Below are 27,951 nucleotides of genomic sequence, written 5' to 3'. Positions count from 1 at the left end.
GTAATACATACAAAGTTCCACCATGATTTTTTGTTCTTGATAACTTTGAATAACTTTCAAGAAAAATAACGTTTATACTGCATTAAAAAAATTATTTTTTCTTTGGAATTTTTTATTTGAAATAAATATTTCCAAGATTACATAACGGAAAAAAGTCAAATATATGCGAAACAACTGTTACGGTTAAAGCAATTTCAGATAGATGATTGTATATTAGAAATTTAAGATTTTCTACTACCATACTAGCTGAAGAACCCGGCGTTGCCCGTGAAAAATAAAAAATTTGAATTCAAGAAAAGTTTAACTTTTGAAAAAAATTTTGATTTTTGAAGAAAAAAATGTCGAAATTTTTAGTCTTTGTTACTCCAAGGGCGCCCATTGGTTTCCTTATAAAAATGCAGCCCATTCGGTTCAGCCGTTTGGCCAACTATAGCTAACATATAAATATATATGAGCGAAGAGGTTTATTATAAGATTCTGTTTTGAAATATTAAAAGACCATTTAACTGTGTAAAACATATTTGTAAATTTTTCGATCCTAAATCTTAAAATCAATTTAATAAATATCAAGGCCCCTTAGCTAGATATTGTAAAAGCGAACATATACAGGTGTAAACATGGACAAAATGGAAAATATTTTATTTCAATTATCAATCCCTTCCTTACTCTAGCTGGGCCTGAAACTTGTTGGGTTGGTAAGAAACCTGTCAAAAATCTCTTTTCCTTAACGATCTTTTGTGAGAATATAATGCTGAAAGGGAAATAGCTTAAGAAACATGAGCATTGAGCAAGTAGATATATATATATATATTCTATATAACTATTACTATATATATACAATATATGTATGGATATATATTTATAGGAATTTTTCAGAGCAGTCTTAGTTATATAATATATATGTGTGTATATATGTGTATATTTCGTCTATATTATTTTAAGTTCCCTTAAAGCACTGACTTGGAAGAGAAAAATATTTTGAGACAAACTATAGATTTAAAATCCTATTTGTTTTGGGAACATTTTTTTGGCCGAAATCTATTATTAATCATTACAATAATGGTAATTCCATGATATCCTGGTAAAAAGTGCTAGGTAAACCAAACTTCGGGAAACCATCAAAATATGGTTTAACAAATACATGTTTTCCCTTTCACCCTGTTAAAACTTGAATTTTTAGATTACACTGTACATAGGTAAATATATTTGTCATGTAATAAAAGAATAAATCTATGGCTATTATTCAGTGTGTTTACAGTTCTGCTTAAATAAGTAACTAAATATTCCAATAAATATATAAATACATAAATAAATAAGAATAAAAATATATCTATATGGATCTATAGTTACTTAATATATATAATACATATATGTTTATTATAAATATTGATAAATAGGTATTCTATTTTACTAAGATTGTAACTTAGAACTATTCAAATTGAACAAAATTAGGTTTGAAAAAGTACGTAAAGGAATTGAACACTTTCCTCATGCTTACATTTTCTAGGCCATATATCTTTGAAAACTAATGGTGAAAACAAAATATTAATCAAGGATATTTTTTTCCATTCTTAAAAATAAGAATTACATGACCAGAAGGTGCCTGCTCTCTAAGTTGCGACCTATTTTTTCTTAGGGGGGACGAGGGGGATGTCTCCCCAATTTTTCAGGGGGAAGACGTCCCCCCTCACGCCTCTGTGTTATATAACAAAAGTTCCCTTTGGAAATATCAATGGTATAACAAAAAATAAGTTCCGTAAAAATATTATATTTTTAAAAATCCTACCTCAATAAGAATAAAAGCTTAATAGTGAATATCGACACTAGACCTGTAAATATATATTATACAATAAATACATTATACAATATCTAAAAAATAAACATTATACAATTTGGATTATACAATCTACAATATCTAGAAACTGAAGGAATTGTGAATAACCCAACCCAAAACGTATTCTCTTTCTAAAACTATTTATGTCTCTCTATATTACGAAACTATTTAAAAGCTATAAAACCAAATTCCCTTACTTTAGGAAATTTGAAATAAATCGAATGTTTTAAATTTGTAACAAAGCCTTCTGTTGGAGTATTCTAGTATAGTATATGAATAAAAATCAATAAAGCAATGCACTTAAAATCCTTGAATTGCTGATCGTAAAAGATCAACAAAACTCGCCCACTGTTACACTAGAGTCTTAATGTCACAAATTCAAAGTTTCTTATCACTATATCTTTGCAACCTGATAGTGTAAACCTGTGATATTTCAAACTCATATTATTTGATCTAGCAGATATGATAGTTTGAAATGTATAAGGTCTCTACGACATTGGAAATAGGGATTAGAAATTCAGAGTTTGTTGCAAAGACTCAGTTTCTTTGGCATGATTTTCGATATTATTTAACAAATACAGATATAAAGCACAATTTCAGCTGTTTCCAGAATTTTTTAAAAGTAGTAAAATAATATGCTTCAGCGAAAAAAAATGAACCGCTTGGGCACAATTATTTTTCTTGGGGGGGGGGGGGGGGTGTAATCGTTTCCATAATTCCAGGGGCTTAAACTTACCTGTGAACCATTGTTTTCACTAATCCAGAGGGTTCAGTGCCTGCCTAGCCTCACCCCCGGTCAACATTTATACATTTTACATTGCTACAATCATAACATGCATCTCTACGTCAGTAAAATATTAATTCCAATATATAATACGATTCATACATTTGTATAATATCCAAAAAAAAAATACATTAAATGCAACATTATATATAAAGGAATTGAGTTTTTGCCGTAAACACAAATTATCTAATCCCTATATATCTTTGCAACTACATGCTTTAATACTTTGATATTTCAAACTTAAATTATTTCGAAATATCTAAGGTCTACGTCATTGGGTTGTACATATAAGGGGACTATAGGGACTTGAAATAAAAACTAATTTTAATCCAAATCTTATTTTAGATGAATATATCAATGCCGAGCTATAACAAGGTAAACTTTTTAATATTTCTTTGATCTTTAAAAATTTGTATTAACCAAAAATAAAATGCAATAATTCGCGCAATTTCATTTATGTATGTATAAACTACAGTAACAGTCTCTTCAGTGTTCGCATCATTTAATGTACATTAGTTCTTGTCCCCCCTTTTCCCCTTTATCTCACCTCCCTCCCCCCGTTTCTTCATTCTTCCCCTTTTTATACTCCCCCCCCCTTCCGGCAAACCAGTCCTCTTTTGTATTCTGGTATAGAGGAGCACTGTGAAGCAAGCTAAAACTCATCTTGTCTCAGCTTTATTGAGCTAAACATGATTTTAAACATTGAGCAAAACATTGAGCTAAACATTGAGATAAACATTGTGATAAGCCTTGAGCTAAACAATGAGCTAAACATAGAGCTAAACATAGATCTAACCATTGAAATAAACATTGAGCTAAACATTGAGCTAAACATTGAGTAAACATTTAGCTAAACATTGAGTTAAAATTAAGATAAACATTAAGCTAAACATTGAGCTAAACATTGAGCTAAACATTAAGCTAAGCATTGAGCTAAACATTGAGCTAAACATTGAGAAAAGCATTGAGCTAAACACTGAGCTAAACATTGAGCTAAACATTGAGCTTAAACATTAAGCTAAACATTGAGCTAAACATTAAGCTAAACATAGATCTAAACATTGAGCTAAACATTGAGTAGAGTAAACATTTAGCTAAACATTGAGCTAAAATTAAGATAAACATTAAGCTAAACATTGAGCTAAACATTGAGCTAAACATTAAGCTAAACATTGAGCTAAACATTGAGCTAAACATTTATCTAAGCATTGAGCTAATCATTGAGCAAAATATTGAGCCAAATATTAATCTAAACATTGAGCTAAACATTAAGCTAAACATTGAGCTAGATATTGAGCCAAATATTAAGCTAAATATCTAACTAAACATTTACATTTTGAAACTTTTACTTAAGATTGAAACTGTTAAAGTTATAAACTGACTATAGCAGCTTATTTTAATGAATATTGTATTGTGTTTTCTAGCATATAGTATTATCTAAAGAGCTAAACTTGGATATATCTTTTTTACAACGGCATCAAAAAGAAAAATTATATATTGTCTACAGTCAAATGTATGTTTGTTGGTTTTTCCGTAACCAAAAACTGACGTCAAGAGTTTAAAACCAACAGACCCAATTTTTTGTGTTTATATCTTACATCAACCTGGAGGATTGGCAAGGGTTTAATGACGTTCAGAATTTAAATATATATTTTTTTCCAAAATATTTATTTTTCTTTATTTTGAAAATCCGCCAAAAGATTACAAAAATATCAACAAAATCTTGGGCATTAGTAAGGAGTAAGGACTTATATAAGCTCATTTTTTTCTTTAACAAATTTGGTTGTTATGTATGTTTTAAATGAGTAGTCACCCCTACACTGCAAACTAGAAAGAAGTAGAAGGTAATGACTGGTGTCACCTGGTAGATCCTCTAGTTTTCTATTTTACGCACAAGTATGATAAAATCAAATTTTTTCGTTTCTTCTTAATATCTCTTTATTAAGTTACAATTGAAACCTCAAAAGATTTCAATTGTACCTGAGCTAAAAAATTTTGAATAGTGGATATGGAGATAATATTTGATCTCCTCTTTTTCTTAATCTCCAGATTAAATAATGCTTGTCCTCCTCTTGTTATCAATCTTCAGACTAATTAATCGTTTGGAATTAAGGATATCCCATTCTAAAGTTTTCAGCTCTGAGAAAAATATTTTTCAAAAAGAAGAACGTGCCCATCCTTTCACTCAAGTATCTAAATAATCTCCTTAAAATATTTGAAGTGGAAACAGGGGGATCTTTATAAACTGGGTTTATACTACCAAGAGACATAAAGTTACTTTAATACAATGTATAAATGTCAACTGTACACTCCATTGGGGAAATTAAATTCTTGGACTATTATACACAGTACAAACATTCAGAAGAATTCTTAATTTGATTTGTTTATTTACAATATTTAATCTTGATTGCCAGTTAATTTTTAAAGGTTTAGATACGATTCTGTAAGGCCTTGACGGGTCCAAATTTTTCCGGAAAAATGGAGACCCTGGCTAGGGTTGTTAATCGTTTTTGAAAACGATCCTTAAACGAGAGGTTTTTGTTTCATTTTTCAATCGTTTTCAAAAACGATCGTTTCGTTTTTGGAAAAAAATTGTTTAAAACGACCCACTCGTTTTGAACTTTTTGAAAACATATAACAATCGTTTTAAAAAATGATCGTTATTTGAAAAACGATTTGTGACCGTTTTTTATATGATTGTTTTTTAGAAACGATCGCTTTTAAATAAACCATCGTTTTTGAAAAATAAAATTTTATTGACAATTATGTTAACAATCGTTAACAAAGAGTCGTCGTTGTTGAAAAAAAAACGATCGTTTCGTTTTCGATTTGTCGTCGTCGAAACTATCCTTTTTTAAAAAAATGAAAACGTTAACATCCCTACAGAAATAACCACGTCAAGGCACTTTTTGAAAAATAATGCCCAAATTAATCCACCTTAAATTTGGTTTACTAAAGTGCATATAAAATGCTAAAATTAAAAATTGTTTTTAACAAATTTAAAACTTTTTCAAGTATGTGCTCTAGTGTACTTGAATCAACTTATTAATGAAAGTAAGAGAAAAAAATCGATAAAAATCGTCTTGAAATAATGAATGTAAAAACATTAAAACCTCAAAAGCAAAAAAAGTCACTTTTATTCAACATTTTAGCATTTAATGTTATGCTTCTTATTTGCTATTGAAAGTTTTTGTTGCAGATTTAAAAAAGATTAGTCATTTTCAATGTAGTAGTTTCACTTTTAATACTTTTTATAGGTGCCAACTGCACCTCCTCCGATGGCTTCCGCGGAAACTCTTTTCTCCCTCCGATCCCATCTCAGGTAATAACAAATAGTTGATCTTAATTAAAAGTAAAAACACAAAAAATGCACTTTTTAATCAAAAACATATTTTTAATCAAAACAAGCCTAAAAGTGTCTCCATTATGTTCTCTTTAAAAATATAATATTTTTAATTTCATCTTTCTTCATTTCTTTATCAGAAATAACGGAAGAAATTTTCAAAAATTTTAAGGCGAGAAAAACTAAAGTACGAATAGAAAATCAGGAAATCCTATTTTTAATTGAAATTACGGTTAAAATTTAATCAAAATCTAGTGCGATTTATCATGCTTTTCTTATTATATAGGAATGATCCAAATTCTTCAGTACTTCCAACTAGTCCGCCTAGTAATGGGTTAAACCAGGTAATTATTAAATAATGGGTTAAACCAGGTAATTGTTAAATAATGGTTTAAACCAGGTAATTATTAAATAATGGTTTAAACCAGGTAATTATTAAATAATGGGTTAAATCAGGTGATTATTAAATAGTGTTTTAAACCAGGTAGTTATTAAATTATGGGTTAAAGCAGGTAATTATCAAATAATGGTTTAAACCAGGTAATTAGCAAATAATGGTTTAAACCAGGTAATTATTAAATAATGGTTTAAACCAGGTAATTATCAAATATTGGTTTAAACAAGGTAAATATTAAATAAGCGATTTTATTGTTTTTTACTCAATTTAACATCAATGTGTGGCCTACACACACATAATAACATTGAATCAGATAGCAGTTTATGTTTTCCAGACAAAATTACAGCCAAGAACCATATCTTTTCTACATAAAAGTAAACAAATAAATTTTACATGTTGGAGAATTGATTTAATGACTATGTAGGCATCACAGAGTAGTTCCCTACTAGAGTAGTTCCCTACTCTTTTATAAGCCTTCAAATCACTATTTTTCAGTGAATCAAGTCGGATTTGAAATAAATTCTTGTGAAAGATATATTTAGAATTCCAGATAAATATCTGAATTTTGCTTGAGATTTATGGAGAACATTTAGATGTGTTCTAAAGTCTAAACTGCCACTTTACTTGTAAGGATTTATAAAAGCATCCGTTTCACATTTTAAGTAAGCAAAATATGTTTATACTCTTGATCCATATTTCATTTTTAAAAAGATTGTTCAGGATTTTGACAAGGATCTTAGGTAGCACTTTTTGGATAAAATTAATTATTAATAATATTCTTGCGTCTTTTATTTTTTTAAAGATTTAATTTTAAAAAATATTAAAAATTAACAAAAACAAATCAAGTTTATGAGATATTAAACATTGAAAATAATAGTAGAATCAGGATGTATCAACTCACTCACCATAGACAAAAAAACATCACTTAATAGAAATCTTTTTGAATTTACCATTTGTGGTCGGCCCTGGATAAACCTTTAACATTGCCGAAAGTATCGAGGCATTTTTCCAGATTTAGATTTTAAATTGAAAATAGCATGTTCACTGTTTAAGATACAAGAACGCCTATGACCGTTAAATCTTGTTTTTAAAATAACTTTGTCAGTTAAAGGAATTGATTCCTTGCCACAAAATAAAAATTGTATATCCCTATATCTTTGCAACCTGATGGTGGACAACTTTGATATTTCAAAGTATGTTATTTGATATAGCCGAATTTATAGTTTAAAACCTCTATATATATATGACTCGTGACATAAGGATTAGAAGACTAAATATCTTACTATAATAAAAAATCGAAGTAGATCTTCAAGTCGTCTATCAATTCTCATATTAATTATTGGAACTGTCTTAATCAATTTTATGCTAGATGTCGGATCGGAATGGTAACAGTGAAGGATTAACCTCTGGTCTTACAAATATCATGAGTTTCGAACAGTTTAAAAGGTAAAAACATTATTTACGGGATTGTTAACAAAAAACGTCTTGAACAAAAGGTTGATCGCACACCTCTGCCCCTTTAGTAAAAGTAAATTCAACCTATATGAAGCATAAAGTCTTACCGAGCGTCAACCTTGGTGTACCGGCTAGTCCTGTCCATAGAGCTAGGTACAGTACAAACTGGGCCCAGGAAGGTTGACCCGGCCCGGAAATTCAAATAAACTACGGCTGCCTGTGTAGGTTAGTGCCAGTCTTAATTCTACCCAATTTTCCATAAATAGAAATTATAAAAAAAGAGAACGTGAGACGTCTAGAAAGAGACGTTAAAAGCATCCCCCCTCCTCCCCCCACCTCCCCCTTCGGATTTAGGAACAATAGGAATGGTCATTGTCGGCGTAATGTCAAGTGACTCTTGATGACATATATAAAAGTGAAAAGATTAAACAATTAAACGCTCAAGTTAATTATGTTCATTCTATCCTATTAGGTTGGACTCTGATGCCAAAAATGCTGAAATACTGCGACTTTTACCTCTGATGAATCCACTTGCTTCAGAGTTTACTGGATTGAAGAAAACTCTCGAGCAAGCTTTCTCTAAGATAGAAGAGGTTCGTAAACTTAAATTGAAACTCTACATTAAAAAATCAAGATTTGTAATGAGTCAAAAAATGTAAAATTACAATATCAAATTTTTGTTTATATCGACCTGACCTTCATTTAACAATTCACCAAATTATTTTTTTGTTATGCTTCCATTTTTTAAACAAGCAATGGCTGCTTCTGTCCTTTATCTCCTCTCTTTAAATTTTAACTTCATTCCCTTTAATATTTGAATCTAAAACCCAATGTTTCTCTTTATTAAAGGTGGAACAGAGAAGAGAACAGCAGGACATTAATAATACAGTTTGCCTTGGATCCCCTGTATCCACCTTCTCATTTCCAGGTATATTCTTCTTCTTCTTCTTCTTCTTCTTCTTCTTCTTCTTCTTCTTCTTCTTCTTCTTCTTCTTCTTCTTCTTCTTCTTCTTCTTCTTCTTCTTCATAATTATATTAAATTTTAAGTCAAATGCCTTTAATAAGTCAAAATAAGAAAATCCAACAAATGCCATTAAACGTCTTTATTTCATTTTTTCTATCTACAAATAAACATCATACTGTCACTATAAATATGCTTTAGCTGTGTTGAAATCTTTTATGTTCAGTTTAACAAATTCTTTGTTTTTAGGATATCTCTCTGAACAACAGGCACCAGATCCTTTTATCATTGCTAAATCTAAATTACTGAACAGAAGGGTCACTCTTAATGTTGGAGGAATAAGGTAATATCAATGGAAGACGGAGAGGGGGGGGGGGTTCAGGTAACATATTTAGGGATACTAACAACAGATGAGCCTTCAGAGATGACATTACGGAATTCATAATGTCTGTTTCCTTATATTAATGAACTATTTTATAATAAAGAGCTAAAACTGTATTGAGTAATAACACGATTTGCTCAAGAAACTATATTTACATTAGACATAATATATAATAATAGAGACGTAACACTTCAGAGTTTTCTCCGCCGTGGCCGGCGGACATATTCTTCCCTGACCAGTCTGTTTAACCCCTTTGACATTACAAACTCAATCAGGGGTTTGAACATGGCGGATCATAAAACATGGCGGATCAATATCAGGGGTTTGAACATGGCGGATCAATATCAGGGGTTTGAACATGGCGGATCAATATCAGGGGTTTGAACATGGCGGATCAATATCAGGGGTTTGAACATGGCGGATCAATATCAGGGGTTTGAACATGGCGGAACATGGCGGATCAATATCAGGGGTTTGATCATAGCGGATCAATATCAGGGGTTTGAACATGGCGGATCAATATCAGGGGTTTGAACTTGGCGGATCAGGGGTTTGAACATGGCGGATCAATATCAGGGGTTTGAACTTGGCGGATCATTAAACATGGCGGATCAATATCAGGGGTTTGAACATGGCGGATCATTAAACATGGCGGAACAATATCAGGTGTTTGAGCATGGCGGATCATTAAACATGGCGGATCAATATCAGGGGTTTGAACATGGCGGATCATTAAACATGGCGGATCAATGGCGGGACAACTAAACTCCGGCTTGGGTTTATCATTAACTTTATATAACGGACAACTAAACTCTGGCTTGGGTTTATAATAACTTTCTAACAGACAACTAAACTCCGGTTTGGATTTAAAGTCTGTTTATTATAAACTAAATACTGAATATGTACAAATGAACATTTTTTATCTTTACATTTTGTTTGCATCAATTTCATTAAACTGTTAAAATAAATTGTAGATTTTACTTTGTTTTTGCTTCGGAAGATTTTTACTAGAGTGGAGGAATTCATTTCACAGCTTTGATTGTTTTGTTTACAATGTATTCTTCTTTTTCTTTTGGTTTTCGTATTTTTAGTTTATTTATAATGATATATATCATTTAGCCCACGCCACAAACTATAGGGGTAGGTGGGGAGATTTAAGTTTAAAATAAATATTTATATTTTTAATATTCGCATCTCTAAAGATTCAAATTCTAGCTATATTATGTTCCCATTTAGTGCTTTTTTTGTTGATAAACTTCATGAATAAAAATAATTAAATCTAATAAGTTTTAGTTAAAAGCTATTTAAGAAAAACTCGAATTACTTAACTTACTGAACACACAAAACATAAATTTTTTAGCATAAATCTTTTAACTCATAAATTTATATTTTTTGTACTTTTTTATTTGGAACCAATGTGAAAAAATATTAAAGAATTTTTATTTTCTGGGCAGGAAGTAATGTGGAAAATAATCATGAAATATTTGTATGAACTAGACATAAAGTAATGTTGAAAATAACAACAGATTTTTTATTTACTAAACGTTAAGTTATGTGGAAAAGCCCACAAAATTTATATTTACTAGACATGAAGTAATGTAGAAAATAACCACCGAATTAATACTGTTGAGACATGAAGTAATGTTAGAAATAACCACAGTATGTTTATTTACTAGACATGAAGTAATGTTAGAAAAAACAACAGTATGTTTATTTACTAGACTTGAAGTTATGTGGAAAATAACCACATTATGTTTATTTACTAGACATGAAGTAATGTTAGAAATAACCACAGTATGTTTATTACTAGACATGAAGTTATGTGCAAAATAACCCCAGTATGTTTATTTAATAGACAGGAAGTAATGTTAGAAATAACCACAGTATGTTTATTACTAGACATGAAGTTATGTGGAAAATAACCACAGTATGTTTATTTACTAGACATGACGTTATGTGGAAAATAACCACAGCATGTTTATTTACTAGACATGAAGTTATGTGGAAAATAACCACAGTATGTTTATTTACTAAACATGACGTTTATTTACTTGACATGAAGTAATGTGGAAAATAACCACAGTATGTTTATTTACTAGACATAAAGTAATGTTTGAAATAACCACAGTATGTTTATTTACTAGACATGAAGTTTTGTGGAAAATAACCACAGTATGTTTATTTACTAGACATAAAGTAATGTTAGAAATAACCACAGTATGTTTATTTACTAGACATGAAGTTATGTGGAAAATAACCACAGTATGTTTATTTACTAGACATGAAGTTATGTGGAAAATGCTGCGGCAGATTCCTATGTCAAGATTGGGACTCCTTGCAAAGGTATGAAATTTTTTTCTAATGATAATTTGCCACAATAATCCCAATATTTTTATAACCTGAAGGTGTAAACTTTTGATAGAGATTTAAATTCAAGTATATGATCTCGCAGAATTCATTTCTAACGTCTACAACTTTAAGTTACAAAGATGAAATGCATAGCAAATCCATATTTGTGAAAATAATTCCTTTCCACACTAAGTATGCAATTTCCAAAAAAAGTATGCAATTTCCACGATAAGTATGCAATTTCCACGCTAAGTATGTAATTTCCACGATAAGTATGCAATTTCCACGTTAAGAATGCAATTTCCATGATAATTTGGTGTATTATGAGGCTTTATCTGCATCACATTTTCTTGGCATAGTTTCCTGAAAAGGTAAAAACTGTTTTAATAATTTTTATATTGTGAATAGGCACCGACCCATGATGCAATTTTGGAGCTCTGTGCTGACTATTCCCTTGTGGAAAACGAATATTTTTTTGACAGGTTAGAAATATATGTTTGGAGAAATTCTACATTCTCTAGTGTGTATTCTGTATTCTGTAGACTGTATTTTGTATTCTGCGTCCTGTATCCTGAATTAAGTGCTCTGTTATCTGTATTCGTATCCTGTATTCCGTGTCCTGTGTCCTGTATCCGGTGTCCTGTGTCCTGTGTCCTGTTTCATGTGTCCTGTGTCATGTGTCCTGTATCCTGTGTCCTTTGTCCTGTGTCCTGAGTCCTGTGTCCTGTGTCAAGTGTCATGTGTCCTGTGTCCTGTATCATGTTTCCCTGTATCTTGTTTCCTGTATCTTGTATCCTGTATCCTGTATGAGAGCAGGAAGGCCAACCACAACAATTTCTAGTCCGAGCCACACTCTCCTCATTTACTCGTGCGAGCCAAATTGCAAACCTCGTCCTTCTAATATTATTTTTCAAATGTCCAATCCTTGCAAAATGAAAATATTTGTTAAAAATCTGGCGAAGTTAGTTGGATATGACATGGTCAAACTAAAGTATTGCAAGGATGTTATCATGTTGAAACCTTCAAATCCATGAAAATGATGCAAAACTTTATTTAGAGTAAAACCTAAATATCTTCTGCTTGTGTAATACTTATATTTTATACTTATAATTTAAAAATAACATCAAAGGATTTCCTTGAACATGGTCTGAAATCTTTTTATTTCCATGCATTTAAAAAAAATCATGGAATTGTAATGCAAATAAAGACAAATTTGATAACCTCGTACCAAACCTATTTTTAAAAAGAAATTATCGGAAGGACCAGGATTTTGAGGTGGCTCAGAGGGACTAATGAGGAGGAAGTGGCTCGGACTAGATATTTTTGTTGCTGACCTTCCTTCCCTACCTCCCTGTATCCTAGAGACTAAGTTTATCAACTATTGCATCTATTCTACTCATGCGGTTGCGGACAAAACTTTTAATTTTGAACAAATTCCTAATTTTGTGCATTCTACCCTCCTCCTATCTTTCTAAATCATTTAAACATTATATAATCTGATAAGGGAATGTTTTTAAATGTTTGCCATAAATTAAATACTTTTATTTTCATTTCTATATCATAGCGTTTGTCCGCTATATCGTGTTAAGCAGTATTTTTGTTTAAGTCAGAAAACGTTTTTTCGTAATTGTATAAATAAGTAAGTTCTTACATAGATAAGGCAGCTGTAAGTATAGTGTTAAATAATCCTCCATGGAAAGATGACAATGCCCGATTTATAACAATACCCTTGAAAGCTTTTTCTGACCATGTATGTATTGGATATCAATGTTTTTGTTTCTTTAAACTGTTTGTTTTTATTTGCGGCTTCTCTGTAAAAGTGACTTGCGCATTTCTTGATTATGAGAAGGGTTGGAGAAACTCACAGAAAAATAAACAATTTTTGAGTCAGAAGAACTGCGGTACTTTCCTCATTTTATTCAAACCAATGTTTCCAGGGTCCCCTTGCATATCGGAAATTGTTATGTTTGCATGACGGGAAACATTAGGTGTGATAAATTCTTTCAAAATTGAAAAAAACCAATTTTATATTTCAGGCATCCACGATCCTTCAACACTATTTTGAACTTCTACAGAACTGGAAAACTACATATATCTGACGAAATGTGCATTCTTGCTTTCCGGTTAGTGAAACCAACTGGAACATTCGTGTCTTCATTGATCTTGAACTCTTAATCTCGATATCCAATGTAGACACTTTAAAGCTTGAGCATCATTAAATTGAATTAATTTGTGGGTCATGCTAAAGATGGAGATCAATTTTTGATCCCAAGATTTTCACTTCAGTACTTATTTTTAATTTTTATTATTTTTCAACCTTATATGGTATAGCTTTTGATATGTTAAACTATGAATTCTGCTGGATCTAACAGTTAAGTTTTAAAATTAACAGTTGATCTTTGGAAAAAGAATATTTTTTACTTACTCTACACGACCTTCATAATATTGTACAACAACAGAAGCCGTCTTTAACTTTCTAACTAAATTCTACTCCCCTCCTTCTTGACAACGTGTGAGTTAATCATGAATTTAATTTTAGAGATGATCTTGAATACTGGCTCATAAACGAGGAATATATGGAGTCATGCTGTAGGTATAGATAGATAGATAAATAGTTTATTTAATTTTTATTTGTTTATTTATCCTTTTTTCATTGAATAATTCATTGATTTGTTGACATTTATTTTATTCGCTTAATTAGTTGATTAACTTATTGATTGATTGCAATTAATGGATTAATTAATTGATTGATTAATTGATTGATTGATTGGTTGATTAATTGATTGATTGGTTGATTAATTGATTGATTGGTTGATTAATTGATTGATTGGTTGATTAATTGATTGATTAAATGATTGATTGGTTGATTAATTGATTTATCCAATTTAGGGACAAGTTCCTGAGTAAGAAAGAGATAATAGTTGAAGAGATGGAAGTAATCTCGACTAAACTGAAAAAGGTTTGAGACTATTTACATATCTAACCAGATGCATTTTCTTCCCTTGCATACAAGTGTAGAAATGCATTCCGCGACCAAAGTTTTGTTGAAAAGGAGGGAGTCTTGCTAACTATAGAAAACCAATTTTAAACTTTTGCGGCAATTTACTTAATGAAAATGAATGTTCGCTGAAAACAGTTAAACCGGTGTAAGATATAAATAGAGCACCAAAACCAGAGCTCAAACTTAGGCTCTGACTGCGAACATGTTCAGTATAAAAGTCTGGGCTTTATAATCATTGGACACCACAAACTTAGAACTTACATAAATAACAATGTTAAGCAGTATATCGTGCACTGTATGTACGTAAATATAAGCTGAAATTCCTTGAAGAAAAATAAATAATCCAACAATTTTTAAAGCAGAAATATTTATGAGAAAATTCGGTTTCGGCTGGTGGAAATACACGCAGCTTGTGAAGTTTTACACTACAAGATCTTTGAACAAATGCCCTATTCTGTATATGAATTTATTGCTACATAAATAGTAATTGCAATGTCCGGCAAAACCTGCAATGTCGTAAAATTGGTGTAGTGACAGTGAAGTTAACATCTCAGTGCCAACACATGGTTTAGTATTTCAGAATAAAGGTCTGCAGAGCTTAACAGAGATGACCACGTTTGGGGTTTTTAATTTGTTCGGTCATATTTCGCTAACTATAAGTTTGTTCAGTAAAACTGATTGATCGTTGAAATCGTTTGTTCAGCAAAATCGTTATTTCATTAAAGGTGTAGTTTTTTTTTTTTGAGAAAAACGATAGTTTTAATTTCTTTAAATTCCATTTTTTAATATTTACGTAAATTTTTCTGAACGATACCATCATTCACAAAAATTTTCGTTTGTTTTGAAATATTTAGTTTTCTAACTAAAAAGATGCCCATCTCTACCTATAATATAGTTTCAGTAAAGTAAGAATAATTTTCATTTTGTTCAGGACGAAGAAGAAGATTTTGGAACTGGAAAGTTTGCAAAATATCAGAAAATGATTTGGGATCTCATTGAACACCCAGATACGAGTGTAGCTGCTCAGGTACAAAAATACAGTGACACCCACAAAACTGTGGAAGTGAAAGACAACTGAAAGAAATGTTTTGTGTTTTTGATGTTCTTATAAAACAATAATTAAAACTTAACTTATTAAGCAAATTAGTCTGTACTCTGTTACTGCACATTTATTGTGTATTTGAAGTTCTTATAAAACAATAATTAAAACTTTACTTATTAAGTAATGTACTCTGTGCTGTACAATTATTGTGTTGTTTTTGTTTACTGAACTATCTAAAATCACAACTTCAGTTTTTCAGTCGTCTTCCAATTCTACGGTTTTATGGGTCCTAGTACTTTGCAAGTTCAGTTTAAATTTAGCCTTAAATGTTCATTTGTTTGAGACTGATTTGCATAGATGAATTGATAAACACTCAAGTCAATCTCAATTTGACTCTCTCTTTTTTCAACCTGATGTCGTTGACCTTTAATTTTCCAACCTGATGTCGTTGACCTTTATTTCCAACCTGATGCCGTTGACCTTTAATTTTTCAATCTGATGTCGTTGACCTTTAATTTTGCAACCTGATGTCGTTGACCTTTAATTTTCTAACCGGATGTCTTCAAAAGTATTTACCTTCCGGTTGCAAAGATATAAAAATTGTAAAATTTTGAGGCGAATAATCAGTTGGTTTGTATAGGTAATATCAGTTCTATCTATGGTGTTTGTTGGAATCTCTATTATTGGTATGACTATTAATACACTGCCCAGCCTGCAATATAAGGTGAACAAATTCTCCAAACTAGAATTGTACATTAGAAATATTATTCGTTTCAAAAAATAATTTTAACAAAAATTTTGATAATAATGAGGTAAATAATAAATTAAGAACACTAAAAGTTTAAATCATATAATTCAAATTATCTTATCTTACAACTTCTTTGTTTCATCTTAAACCATTATTTTTTATCTACAATAATAAAATAAAGTTTAAACAGCAAAAGTTGGATTAAATATAAGTTTAGGGAATCATAAAAAAACTTTACTCGAAAATAATTTTAAAAGTTTTAAAAACAAAGAAGGGAAAGTAGACGTAAAGTGGCATGTCTATTGCAACCACTGCAATCTCAGGTTCATTTCATGTACAGGGCCGACTCTTTACCAGCTAGCGCAATCTGTACAGTAGAAATACAGACTATTTAGGGGAAAATGGGACAGTATGCAAAATGAATTATCCCCTTCTAGTGGAATTTATTTACTCTTAAAAGCTTTGTTTCATCACGAATGAAAAGATATCCATTATTTTTTCTATTGTTATTTTCAATTGTGGATTTTCTATTAAAGTGAATTGCGGAATTCTTGTTGCAGAAACAATTAAACATTTTTTAAAATGGAAAATTGGGCATGGACTCTTTAAATGAAATTGAAATTTCAACGACAGTATATCAAAGTTTCAAAATGAAAGTATCTTTTATCAAAAATGAGTTCCATGGTCTACCATTAGCCACAGGATATATTTTGAATCTAAAGTATAGTTTTGTTTTGTTCTGGCAATTGGAGCATTTAAGTTTCATGGGGCTTAAAATAATTTCTCCATAAAAGAGAATACAATTCAGTTTTGCCTATTTCTTGAATATTTATAATTTGCCACTGAAACTAAACTTTTTAAAATAGTTTTATTTTTACTTCCGTTTTCTAAACAGCAGTGCAATATATAAATGCGGTAGTAAAATATAAACCCCTCATTTTTAGATTTCCAGAGTACTGCAGTAAAAAAACAATTTGATCAAAATCTAAAAGACTTTTTACAATATTATCAGTGTACAATATGGCCTATGGGTGAGCAAAATAGTGAGAACTAATTTGACTAGTATTTAAAAGTAACTGAATTTTATTGTCAAGTGAAAAGGAATTGAGTACTTGCAACAAACTCTGATTTTTCTTGCAACCCAATGTTGTAGACCCAGATATTTTAAGCTATGAATTCTGACAGATAAAATAATATAGTTTGAAATATCAAAAGTTTCCAGCATCAGGTTGCAAAGATACAACGATTATAAAAATTGAGTTGGTGACTCAAAACTTAATTCCTTTGTTTAGAAAATGAAGTGAAAATTTTAATCATCAAAACAAAATAAAAAAGTTTAAGTCTGATTTGTTTCAAAAAAACTTTGATTTTTATATTTAAAAGTTAATTGAAAAAAATATATATTAAGATTTGAAATCAAAATTCGCAGAAGTTTTTATGTTGCATAAAATACGTAAAAAACTTTCCTTATTTCCCCTGCTTTAATAAATGAAGTGTTTATTTACTAATCAAGTTCTAATTCAAGTTTCTATAAAGTTGTATTTATTATATTGTATAAAGAAGAGGGAATAAAGATTCAGGGTGATGTAAGCATGCAAGATTGTTTTTAGCTGAACTAATAAAGTTATTAGTAATAAAAATTTCAAGTTTGAGTCTGAAACTTTTGAATGAGATAACCGCACTAATCAAAATATGTGCGCGGCGGGGTACTGTCCAGTCTTGCGCGTCTATAGTCTGTACGTAATGGTAATATACTGTACAACTTGCTCTAGTTGTCTATAAATTCGGTCCTGTAATTTAAATGCAAATTTTTTGGCTTCCTATTGATCGAAACATAATTACCTTTATGTTTTAGTTAAAAAAAGATGTAAATTAGTGATTTTTCTTCTTTTTGTGAAGACAAATTAAAGAAAATAATGGAGTCTTTGCCACAAACTAAAATATTCAAATCTTTGCAACATGGTAAACCTTTGATATTTTAAACTTAGATTAATTGATCCAATTGGTTGAACATACTTTAAAGTTTAAAATATCGAAGGTCTAAAACATTGTGTGTTAACGATAAAGGAATCAGAGTTGGTGGCAAAGTCTCAAGTGGTCTCCATAATCAATATTTCGTTCTAATGTTTCATGAAAGTCTGTGTTTCTATAAATGCACCGATAAAAGATAAATTGCTGTCTTTCTGAAGATACACTCTACCCTCTACATTTATAAATATTTGTTTAATAAATCTAAATCTAGGACGTACACGGCAAACCTATAGACAACCCTACACTGGCAATCATTGAAACTATTTGTATATCTTGGTTCACTTTAGAATATTTTATCAGGTATTAAAGGGAGTGTTCGCGAAAAATTAAAGGGGGTATAGGCTTAATGCGATAAAAAAGCGCTTTTGATCGCTACTAATCTTACTTCTATCTGTTGCGTCTATAATGAGAAAATTGTTAAAGACGTCTCATACCAAATAACAAATGTGGCAAAAGATAATCAATGACTATAGGTTGTAATATCTGAATCATTTGTTTGATATTAATTTGATTTTTTTACGATCCAAGTCGTATGTTCCAACTTCCTTAATTTGTATGGGCGCTACGCTCTTCGGTATGAGACGTCTTTGTCAATTTTCTCCTTATAGACGCAACAGATAGAAGTAAGATTAGTAGCGATCAAAAGCGCTTTTTTATCGCATTAAGCCTATACCCCATTTCAGTTTTCGCGAACACTCCCTTTAAAGGGAAATATTTGTATTTCTTGGTTTACTTTAGAATACTTTATCAGGTATTAAAGGGGAATAAAGTTCAAAGGTATGATTTAGCCAAAACCTGACTCCAACTGTCAGGTATGGAATATAGACATAGTTTGGAACTTTTCTCCCCTGTTTTTTATTAATATTTTTAAGACATGAATTATTCTTCCAGTTTTAGTTTATTTATTTATCTATATATCTATTTATCTATTTATCTCTATATCTATTTATCTATTTATCTTTTTATCTATTTATCTTTTTATCTGTGTATTTATTTTATTATTTATTTATCTATTTATCTGTTTCTCTAGTTATACATTTATCAAATTATCTTTTTATCTAAGTATCTATTTATTTATTTTTTTATTTATACATCTATTTATCTATTTATTTATTTTTTTATTTTTATCTATTAATCTTTTTTCTATTTTGCTCTTTATCTATCTAATATCTATGCCATTATATTAAGTTCTTAATAAATATTTTGTTATAATCTCAAGACATTGTACTCTAGAGTTTCTGTATAGATATGACATCTTGTCATTGTTCATACATTACTATAAACGTTATTACTCCAACCACTATAGTTTTGGGCGCCTGTTTTCTTTAAAAAATAAAATTTGATCGCGCAAGAAGAGTTTGTCGGGATAAAACCGGATAATGATATCTAACAGGAAGTAAATTAATCCGTTGATCTGCACTTAGTACAGATCAGTACAATGAAGACGAATTTTGACTTAAATTAAACAGCATGGATACACATAAACATGTAAATTATAAAATCTTTTTTTTTTGATTTCTTGTAAACTTGCAATTTGGATAAAGCTAGTTAACAATCCAAAGTAAATAAAAAGTCGTCTTCTTTGTATTGACATAATAGTCGACCACTGTATACACGCATTGAATACTTCAGGTTAGCTGGCGCCCCTGGGAAATGGAACTTCTTAAAGGACGGGATGAATATTGTTGATGTTCTTGCAATAATGCCATACTTCCTATCCCTATTCTTCCTAGATCAGGACCCCACCACACTGTAAGTACTTCCTCTCCCTATTCTTCCTAGATCAGGACCCCACAACACTGTAAGTACTACCTCTCCTTATTCTTCCTAGATCAGGACCCCACCACACTGTAAGTACTACCTCTCCCTATTCTTCCTAGATCAGGACCCCACAACACTGTAAGTACTACCTCTCCTTATTCTTCCTAGATCAGGACCCCACCACACTGTAAGTACTACCTCTCCTTATTCTTCCTAGATCAGGACCCCACCACACTGTAAGTCTAGAGAAAATGTTTTTAGAAAATAAAAGGTGGCCCACAAAGGATGAGAACTCAGAAACGCCAATTTTGGATTTTAATTTTTACATTAAAGGCTCCTTTTAGCATACTGCTTGTAATTGCTTTTTGTTACATCGTTTATAAACTATAATTTGCAGAAATTAAGATTATTAAATTTAAAGAGGTTCATGTCGTCTTTAAATTGTCATCCTTTGGAGGTAACACTGAAAACTGTGGATTCAAAAGTTCAATTTTTTTCAAAAATGACTCATTATTTCCAGACCCACTTCTGAAGGAGGACCTCCATTCATTGAGGTTACTGAGGCTCCTGTGAAGGAGGAGACAGGCTCTATGGAGGACATCCTTCAGGTGTTCAGGATATTCAAGCTGGCCAGGGTACTCAAGCTAGCCAGGCACTCTCCAGGACTGCAGGTAGATAATCAATCATATTTACTGGTAAATATAGTTATCGCCGATTAACAATGACCTTTAATAGTGTTGTCCGATTAAGAATGAGTTAGATATCCATGTTTTTTTAACTTATTAGTGACGAGAAGATTAATTTTGACCAGGTGAGCTTTTTTTAAGTGCCTTTATTCTTAAACTAAATGTCGTCCTGTCTTTTCCTGCGCTTTCCTTAGGATTCCCTGTTTTTAAAACATATTTTATATTTGACGTAACATCAAAACTAGTTTTTTTTAAATTATCAATTTAAAAAAAACCCAAAAAAAAACAAGATTTTGAATTTGGAAGAAAACCAAAAGAACACCCTGTAACTTAGTTTTAAATCCATAAAATTGTCATTTTTTTGCTAGAAAAAATTTAAAGACATTTTTGGAAACTTCTTTTAAAGATCTAAATAATTAAAAAATGAAATGTAAAGTTTTGATAATAATTAGATAATTATGAATTACCAAAATTTTTAGATTTTCATTTTTCTTCATGAGTACAATCAAGTTTTGTTATGACAAGATCCTTCTAAAACAACTTCATTAATAGTTAATGGTCTCGTCACTAATGGGACTGATTTTTTAAAAATTGAATTGCTTATGTCTTGGTTTAGAAAAAATGGAGAAATTTTCAGAATTAAACGTTTTTAAAACTAGTGAAAAACGCCGTTTCCTTCACATTAATGATCAGATTTAGACTCACACGCCCAAACTTCGCAGAGTTTATAAAATTTAATTGTGTTTATTTGGATATTACCTTGTCCACCCAACGGCTAACACTAAGTAGCTGATTTCTTGCCACGAATTGATTTGTTAATCCTTTATAATCTTTTAACCCTTTAGCCTAGATTCATAGTTTGAAATATCTAAGGTTTGCCATCGTGGGTTGCAAGGATATATGCAGGGATTAGAAAACCAAAGGTTGTTGCAAAGACCCAATTTCTTTGAGTTTGTGAAATAAACGTATTTCCTTTAAACATTTTAATAATAAAACTGTTATTTAGGCCATAGCTTACACTTTGAAGAACAGTTACAAAGAGCTAGGTCTGCTTATCTTTCTGATTTGTATCAGTGGTCTTATTTTTAGTAGTCTCTGCTATTTTATTGAGAAGGTAAATACTAAAGTCAAAGTGAGTTTGATAAACATTAATTCTTTCAAATTCATTCTACGCTTCTGATTGTTCATAATTAGTGCTTCGAGAGAAAATCAAGAGTTTCGATCTGCCTAGTAAAAGCCAAACTTCATATTTATAGTCATATTTTTGTTCAACTACAAAGCACGAGATAATACAAATAACACATTGCAATTTACTATGTAGTTTGGACTCGCCTAACCAGATTTGGTTGTTTTGATTGGTTGGCCCATTATAAGCGAATACGAATTGTAAATAAATAGATTGATGTACACTGTGCAGTGTAAGTTTTAAACAAAACAATGATGATAAATCATGAATAAGGTAAGGAGGGGGTGAAAAAGTATAAGGGAAAGGGTGGGTACTCAGCGGAAGGGTTGTAACATAGGGTAACATACAATATTAGAATCATGTTTTTGAATTACAGGGTGAAGAAGAAAGCAAAGACTAAGTTTATCCACATGAGAAACAGTTATTTTTTTACAGATATAACTTGCATAACTATCTAAATAGTTTTTGAAGATTTTTTTTAAACAGTTTTGCAGATATAGTTTTGGAAATAAAGCGGAAGGAAAATATTCTAGCGTTTTAAAAAAGAACCCGTTCAAGTTTATATGATTTTGTTCTATTTGGTTCAGCTAAAGAATTAAACATATCATGGAAGGAAGCTGGAAGATTTTCATAAAAGTATTTATGCAAAAAGATAGAACACCTAGTTTATATGTATCATCAAGATTTAGTTAGCTAAGGAGCTAGATATCCTTATTAAACAGTTGATTTACAAATTAGTTTTAAAAACTCCAGCTAAAAGCAACTTTAAATTTACTTCTGAGGTTTATAAAAATCTTTAAGTAAAGCTTTTAAGTAAGGTGAAATCACATGCCAAGGCGTTGCAACACTTCTTAATCAATCCAGTCTTGAAAATTCATTATTTTAGGATTAAAATTCATTATTTTAGGAAGAAAATTCATTATTTTAGGATGAGGAATCTGGATTTACGTCAATACCTACAGCATTCTACTGGGTAGTTGTTACAATGACTACAGTAGGATATGGAGATATATTTCCTACAACAGGTATTAGGTTATTATATATGCAGGCGCGGTTCACTTAGCCCCCTAATGGATGATAGTTGCAAATCCACCTAATCCCGGCCAGATTCAAATAAATCTGAAAAAGAACTACTGAATGTTTATTTTTAAAGCAATGATAGTTTTTTAAAGATAATAATAATAATAATAATAATAATAATATACTTGTTTTAAGCCATAATAGTGGTATTTTCAAAGCCATTATAACATTTGTTAAGGTGTCCTAGTACTGTTTATTGTTTAATGTTTGAGTAAACTGGTAGGCACGTTCTGTGCTATATCTGGTGTCCTAGTACTATTTGTTGTTTAAGGTTTCGGCAAACTGGTAGGCACGTTATGTGCTATATCTGGTGTCCTAGTATCGTTTATTGTTTAAGGGTTGGGTAAACTGATAGGCACGTTCTGTGCTATATCTGGTGTCCTAGTACTATTAATTGTTTAAGGTTTGGGTAAACTGATAGGCACGTTCTGTGCTATATCTGGTGTCCTAGTACTGTTTATTGTTTAAGGTTTGGGTAAACTGGTAGGCACATTCTATGCTATATCTGGTGTCCTAGTATCGTTTATTGTTTAAGGGTTGGGTAAACTGGTAGGCACGTTCTGTGCTATATCTGGTGTCCTAGTACTGTTTATTGTTTAAGGTTTGGGTAAACTGGTAGGCATGTTCTGTGCTATATCTGGTGTCCTAGTATCGTTTATTGTTTGTTTGGGTAAACTGGTAGGCACGCTCTGTGCTATATCTGGTGTCCTAGTACTGTTTTTTGTTTAAGGTTTGGGTAAACTGGTAGGCACGTTCGGTGCTATATCTGGTGTCCCAGTACTGTTCATTGTTTAAAGGTTGGGTAAACTGGTAGCCACGTTCTGTGCTTTCTCTGGTGTCCTAGTACTGTTTATTGTTTAAGGTTTGGGTAAACTGGTAGGCACGTTCTGTGCTATATCTGGTGTCTTAGTACTGTCTCTACCTATTCCAATCATTGCTGGAAACTTTGAGAGATTTCACAAAGACCAAGGACTCAGGTAATATATAAAAATTGTTATTTTAGATCCAAATTCAAAAATAAAAAAATAAAAAATACATTTATTGAAAAATTATAGTTTTTTTTTTCATAAATCTCAAGTCTTTCATAGTAAAATCCAAATACTTGACAACCGTTAAAGGATTGCCTATAATATATTTTCACAACCCCTACAGAGTATCTTAAAATGTTTAAAGAGGCTGGAGACGTAATTTTAAATTACCCTTCATTTGTAGAGTAGCAGGTTTGATTCACAATCGGGCCATTTAATCCTTTGTCTAATCAAGAATGAATGAGATATCCTTATTTTTCAAGTGAAAGTTGATTATTTTTGATTCATGGGTTATCTTTAAAAGTGACTCAATGGTAAATAAATGTTATATAATTTTGCTTGTTTATATAAGAGGCTTTATAGCATATCAATTATTTATAACGAGAAATTTTGAAAGAAACTGAGTTTTTGTCACAAACTCTACTTTTATATCCTCTATATCTTTGCAGGCTGCCCAATGTCGTAGACCTTTGATATTTCAAACTATCAATTCTGTTAGACCAAATAATCTAAGTTTGAGATATCTAAGGTTTACATCATCAGATTGTAAAGATATAGGGATTAGACAATTTGAATGTGTGACAAAAACTCAATTCCTTTGTAAAAAGCAGTGAAATTAGTCAATTGTGGTCGAAATTTTTTCATAAACTAGCTTGGAAACCCAGCTTTGCCTGGAAGCTAATTATTTATACAATAGTCAACACATTCAACTTAGAATTTTTAAACCCAGCTGAAAGCATTCCCGTGCCCCGTGGTTCTACCGGTCCCTAATCAAAATTTCAGACAAATCGGTTGAGGGGTTCCTGAGTTATGATTAAGCATATAAACAAACAAATTGAGATTTCTACTTAGATATATAAACCTTTTATATGTATAGTAGATTAACATGAAGACCCGGAGGCGCTATAAGAGCGCAATGTAACCCGAATACCCCTGGTTGGTAATATATCTGTGTTCAGGGATAAAGCCGAGAAAAGGAAGAAGCAGTTGAAAGCTGCGAAGATTGCTGAGGAGGAGGAGAGAAGACAGTTCTGTGAGAGAAGGTTTAATTTACATTTATATACATGCACAGTACACAATAGCTTAGAAACTCAGCGTTGCCCAGGTTACTTATAGTTACTCCCGCCGTTTACCTGCACTTGGTCGATTTTACCGGGAAACTCAATTTTTGCTATAAATCGATCCACTCAACTTGGGTTCTCACAGCTTTAGATATTCAGGTGGTTCTCCCGAGTTCCCCAGTCTAAATTTAAGGCAAATCGGTCCAGGGGTTCATGGTTTATGATCGGGCATATATACAAACAAACAAACACCAAAACAAAGAATACAAGTTTATATAGAATTATTCACGCTAAGAAACGCCAAATGTAAAATTTGCGTCTGATAAAATGTGTCTGAGCAACCGGAGCCAAGTTCGAGTAGCTCGATGCTTCAAATATTGAAGTATGATAAATTTCATTGAACAAAATATGACAAATAATGATACTAATTGTCGCACGTGCTCCAACACAATTTGTTAGATAAAATTTGACTATTCTTAGTGCATGGACAATTTCACAATTTCGTATTTAACCCGAAATAAACTTAAGAATAAGCATTTGTCTTTGAATGACCAAAAAAATTATCAAAAAATTATCATTCGAGTTTTCAATAAAAATAATAATTTCAAATAATTTATAATAAAAAAAAAAAATTATAATTTTTAGGGAGGCTATTCATGGATCTTGCCAGACCCTTCCAAATTCTCCCACTTTCCTTCATATACCGGTAATAAACTAGTTTTTAGTTATAATTAAAGATTAAAATTATTCTTTCTATTTATGCCCTATATTTCCTGTCTATATCATCTATGTCCTATTTATATTTCCTCTTTGTCCTGTCTATGTTTAAAACAAATTTATATGTCCTTAATATGTCCTCTTTTTCATATATACGTCCTAATTATGTCAAATTTGTCCTATATATGTACTCTATGTCCTATCCATGTCCTTATGTCCTATGTGTGTCCTCTATATGTCTTATAGATGTCTTCAATGCCAATTGTCTATGTCCTATGTATGTCCTAGGATGGTGCTGTGATGGGTAGAACCAAGTCCTGGCATGGAAAATCCACCAAACTCAAGAAATCTCCTGTTCCCCTGGAGTAAAACACAATTAAATCTACCTCATTAAATGTAAAAGGGTCTGTTCAGGAATTTGAAACTATGATATCAGTTGACTTTTTTGATCAGTTGATTAGAGGCCGCAGTTACAGAATTTAAACCGTGTCGCTGAACCGCCGGTTCCAATTGAGTGTCGGCTCAAATATCGAAACACGTTGTATACAATTTCAAGCGGAACTAACCAATGTTTGAGCCGCGTCTCAAATTTGATATGCTGCTAAAATTCTTTAAACTTGGCCTCAGAAGTTGTTTTAGAAGGGGTACTGGATAAACGTCTATATATGGATCTCAAAAGATTTTGTATTATTCAAATTAGTTTTGTACATAGTACAATGTGTACTTTACACTGTACTCTGTACACTGTATACTGTACACTGCAAATTATAACCTCTCATTTAGCAATTCCAAATACATTCCGCTCATTGTATAAATACAAAGAGAATAGAATATATATTTGAGGGGAAATTAGAGAATCTCTCGGTATGAATTTTTTCAGTCCCTTTCTGCCTGAAAGGGAGTTCAAAGTGTACAAATCATGTAAATGTTCACAAATTATATGCAGTAGAGTACATTAATACAGTATGTTCCCTAGACTATCCATTTCAATTTCGAATTTTTAAAAGCTGTTAAATAAACTTTATAACGAATTAGATAAATAAAAAACATCATTTGATTTATAGTTATAACGGAAAATCATCGTTTGTAAAGTGAAAGGCATAGAGTCTATGTGAAATGATCATTTGTCAATTATGAAACCATTGGTTCTTATTAATTTTAGATTTTCTATAAAATGATATTCCAGGGCCCAAAAGGTTATATAGCATAAATATGTGAAGTACACCTGCAGTATGGAAACAGTACAACAAATTGGCCGTTTCACAGTGCACTTTTTTCTAGTAAATTCCCCTCTAGTATATATTCTATTCTCTTTGTATAAATAAGTTGATAATTATTCTTTTTTTATAAGATGTAATCTCAATGGGGAAAATAGCTTTTTCTACTACATTTTTCAACTACATTTTTCAACTACATTTTTCAACTACATTTTTCAACTACACTTTTTTTGTTTAAAAACTTGAAAAACAAAAAAATTAAACTTTGACACTTCTTGTTAGTAGACAAATTAGTAATTTTTAATAAGAATGTATTTGAAATATTTAAAGATTTTAAAAGTTAGAATAAGTAGTTTTTATTGCACAATAAAATGTAATTTAACCATATATTTTTAAGACAACAGCCTAGTAAAAAAACATGTTTAAGATGCATAATTTATAATCAAATATGCTTATAAGTTGTATCCCCAATTTCAACTACATTTTTAAAGATGTAAATTTTACTGCTCAAAATTGTATTTTTTAATGAAAATTTTAATCCAATTATATTAGATAAGGTAATTTTGTGATAAAAAAATGTAAAAAAGTTTTCTGCTTGCTAGTTAATAAGTGCGAAAAGTTCCAGTTCAAATTTTACCTAAAATTATTTCCTGTGAACTGTGAGCTGTCCCATAAATTATTGCTTTTTACACTTCAAACAAATATAAAATTTGTTTTTACAAATATAAAAAATGTCCGTTATATATAAACAATATTCCACACTGTAAATATTTCCAATTTTCTCTTTCAAACTAGATAAGGCAAAGTATATCAAGAGCATTCCAGTTTTCCTAATTCAGGGGAGAGCAGTTTAAATTCTTAAACATAAAAAAATGAAAATGTTGATTG

At 30.9% G+C, this 27,951-nt stretch overlaps 1 protein-coding gene across 1 annotated transcript; it reads left to right on the top strand.

Moving 5' to 3' along the window:
• The first annotated feature begins 674 nt into the window (after positions 1 to 674).
• Positions 675 to 26,732, top strand: LOC111710067 (potassium voltage-gated channel protein Shab). The gene is made up of 24 exons (XM_023484088.1): positions 675 to 695; positions 2,964 to 2,993; positions 5,876 to 5,940; positions 6,248 to 6,305; positions 7,728 to 7,804; positions 8,286 to 8,406; positions 8,663 to 8,741; positions 9,024 to 9,117; positions 11,436 to 11,499; positions 11,914 to 11,987; positions 13,542 to 13,628; positions 14,045 to 14,098; positions 14,395 to 14,464; positions 15,438 to 15,533; positions 16,189 to 16,272; positions 18,539 to 18,627; positions 19,960 to 20,079; positions 20,609 to 20,759; positions 21,781 to 21,888; positions 22,889 to 22,985; positions 23,903 to 24,017; positions 25,028 to 25,111; positions 25,775 to 25,835; positions 26,135 to 26,732. Exons 2-24 carry the CDS (start codon positions 2,964 to 2,966, stop codon positions 26,213 to 26,215), a joined length of 1,959 nt encoding a protein of 652 aa, XP_023339856.1. The 5' UTR covers positions 675 to 695; the 3' UTR covers positions 26,216 to 26,732.
• Positions 26,733 to 27,951: the final 1,219 nt, after the last annotated feature.

Source organism: Eurytemora carolleeae, unplaced genomic scaffold (genome assembly GCF_000591075.1).
Source record: "Eurytemora carolleeae unplaced genomic scaffold, Eaff_2.0 scaffold1024, whole genome shotgun sequence".
NCBI lineage: Eukaryota > Metazoa > Arthropoda > Copepoda > Calanoida > Temoridae > Eurytemora > Eurytemora carolleeae.
The sequence above is the reverse complement of the archived record's forward strand: the minus strand, read 5'-3'. Positions and strand labels throughout refer to the sequence as shown.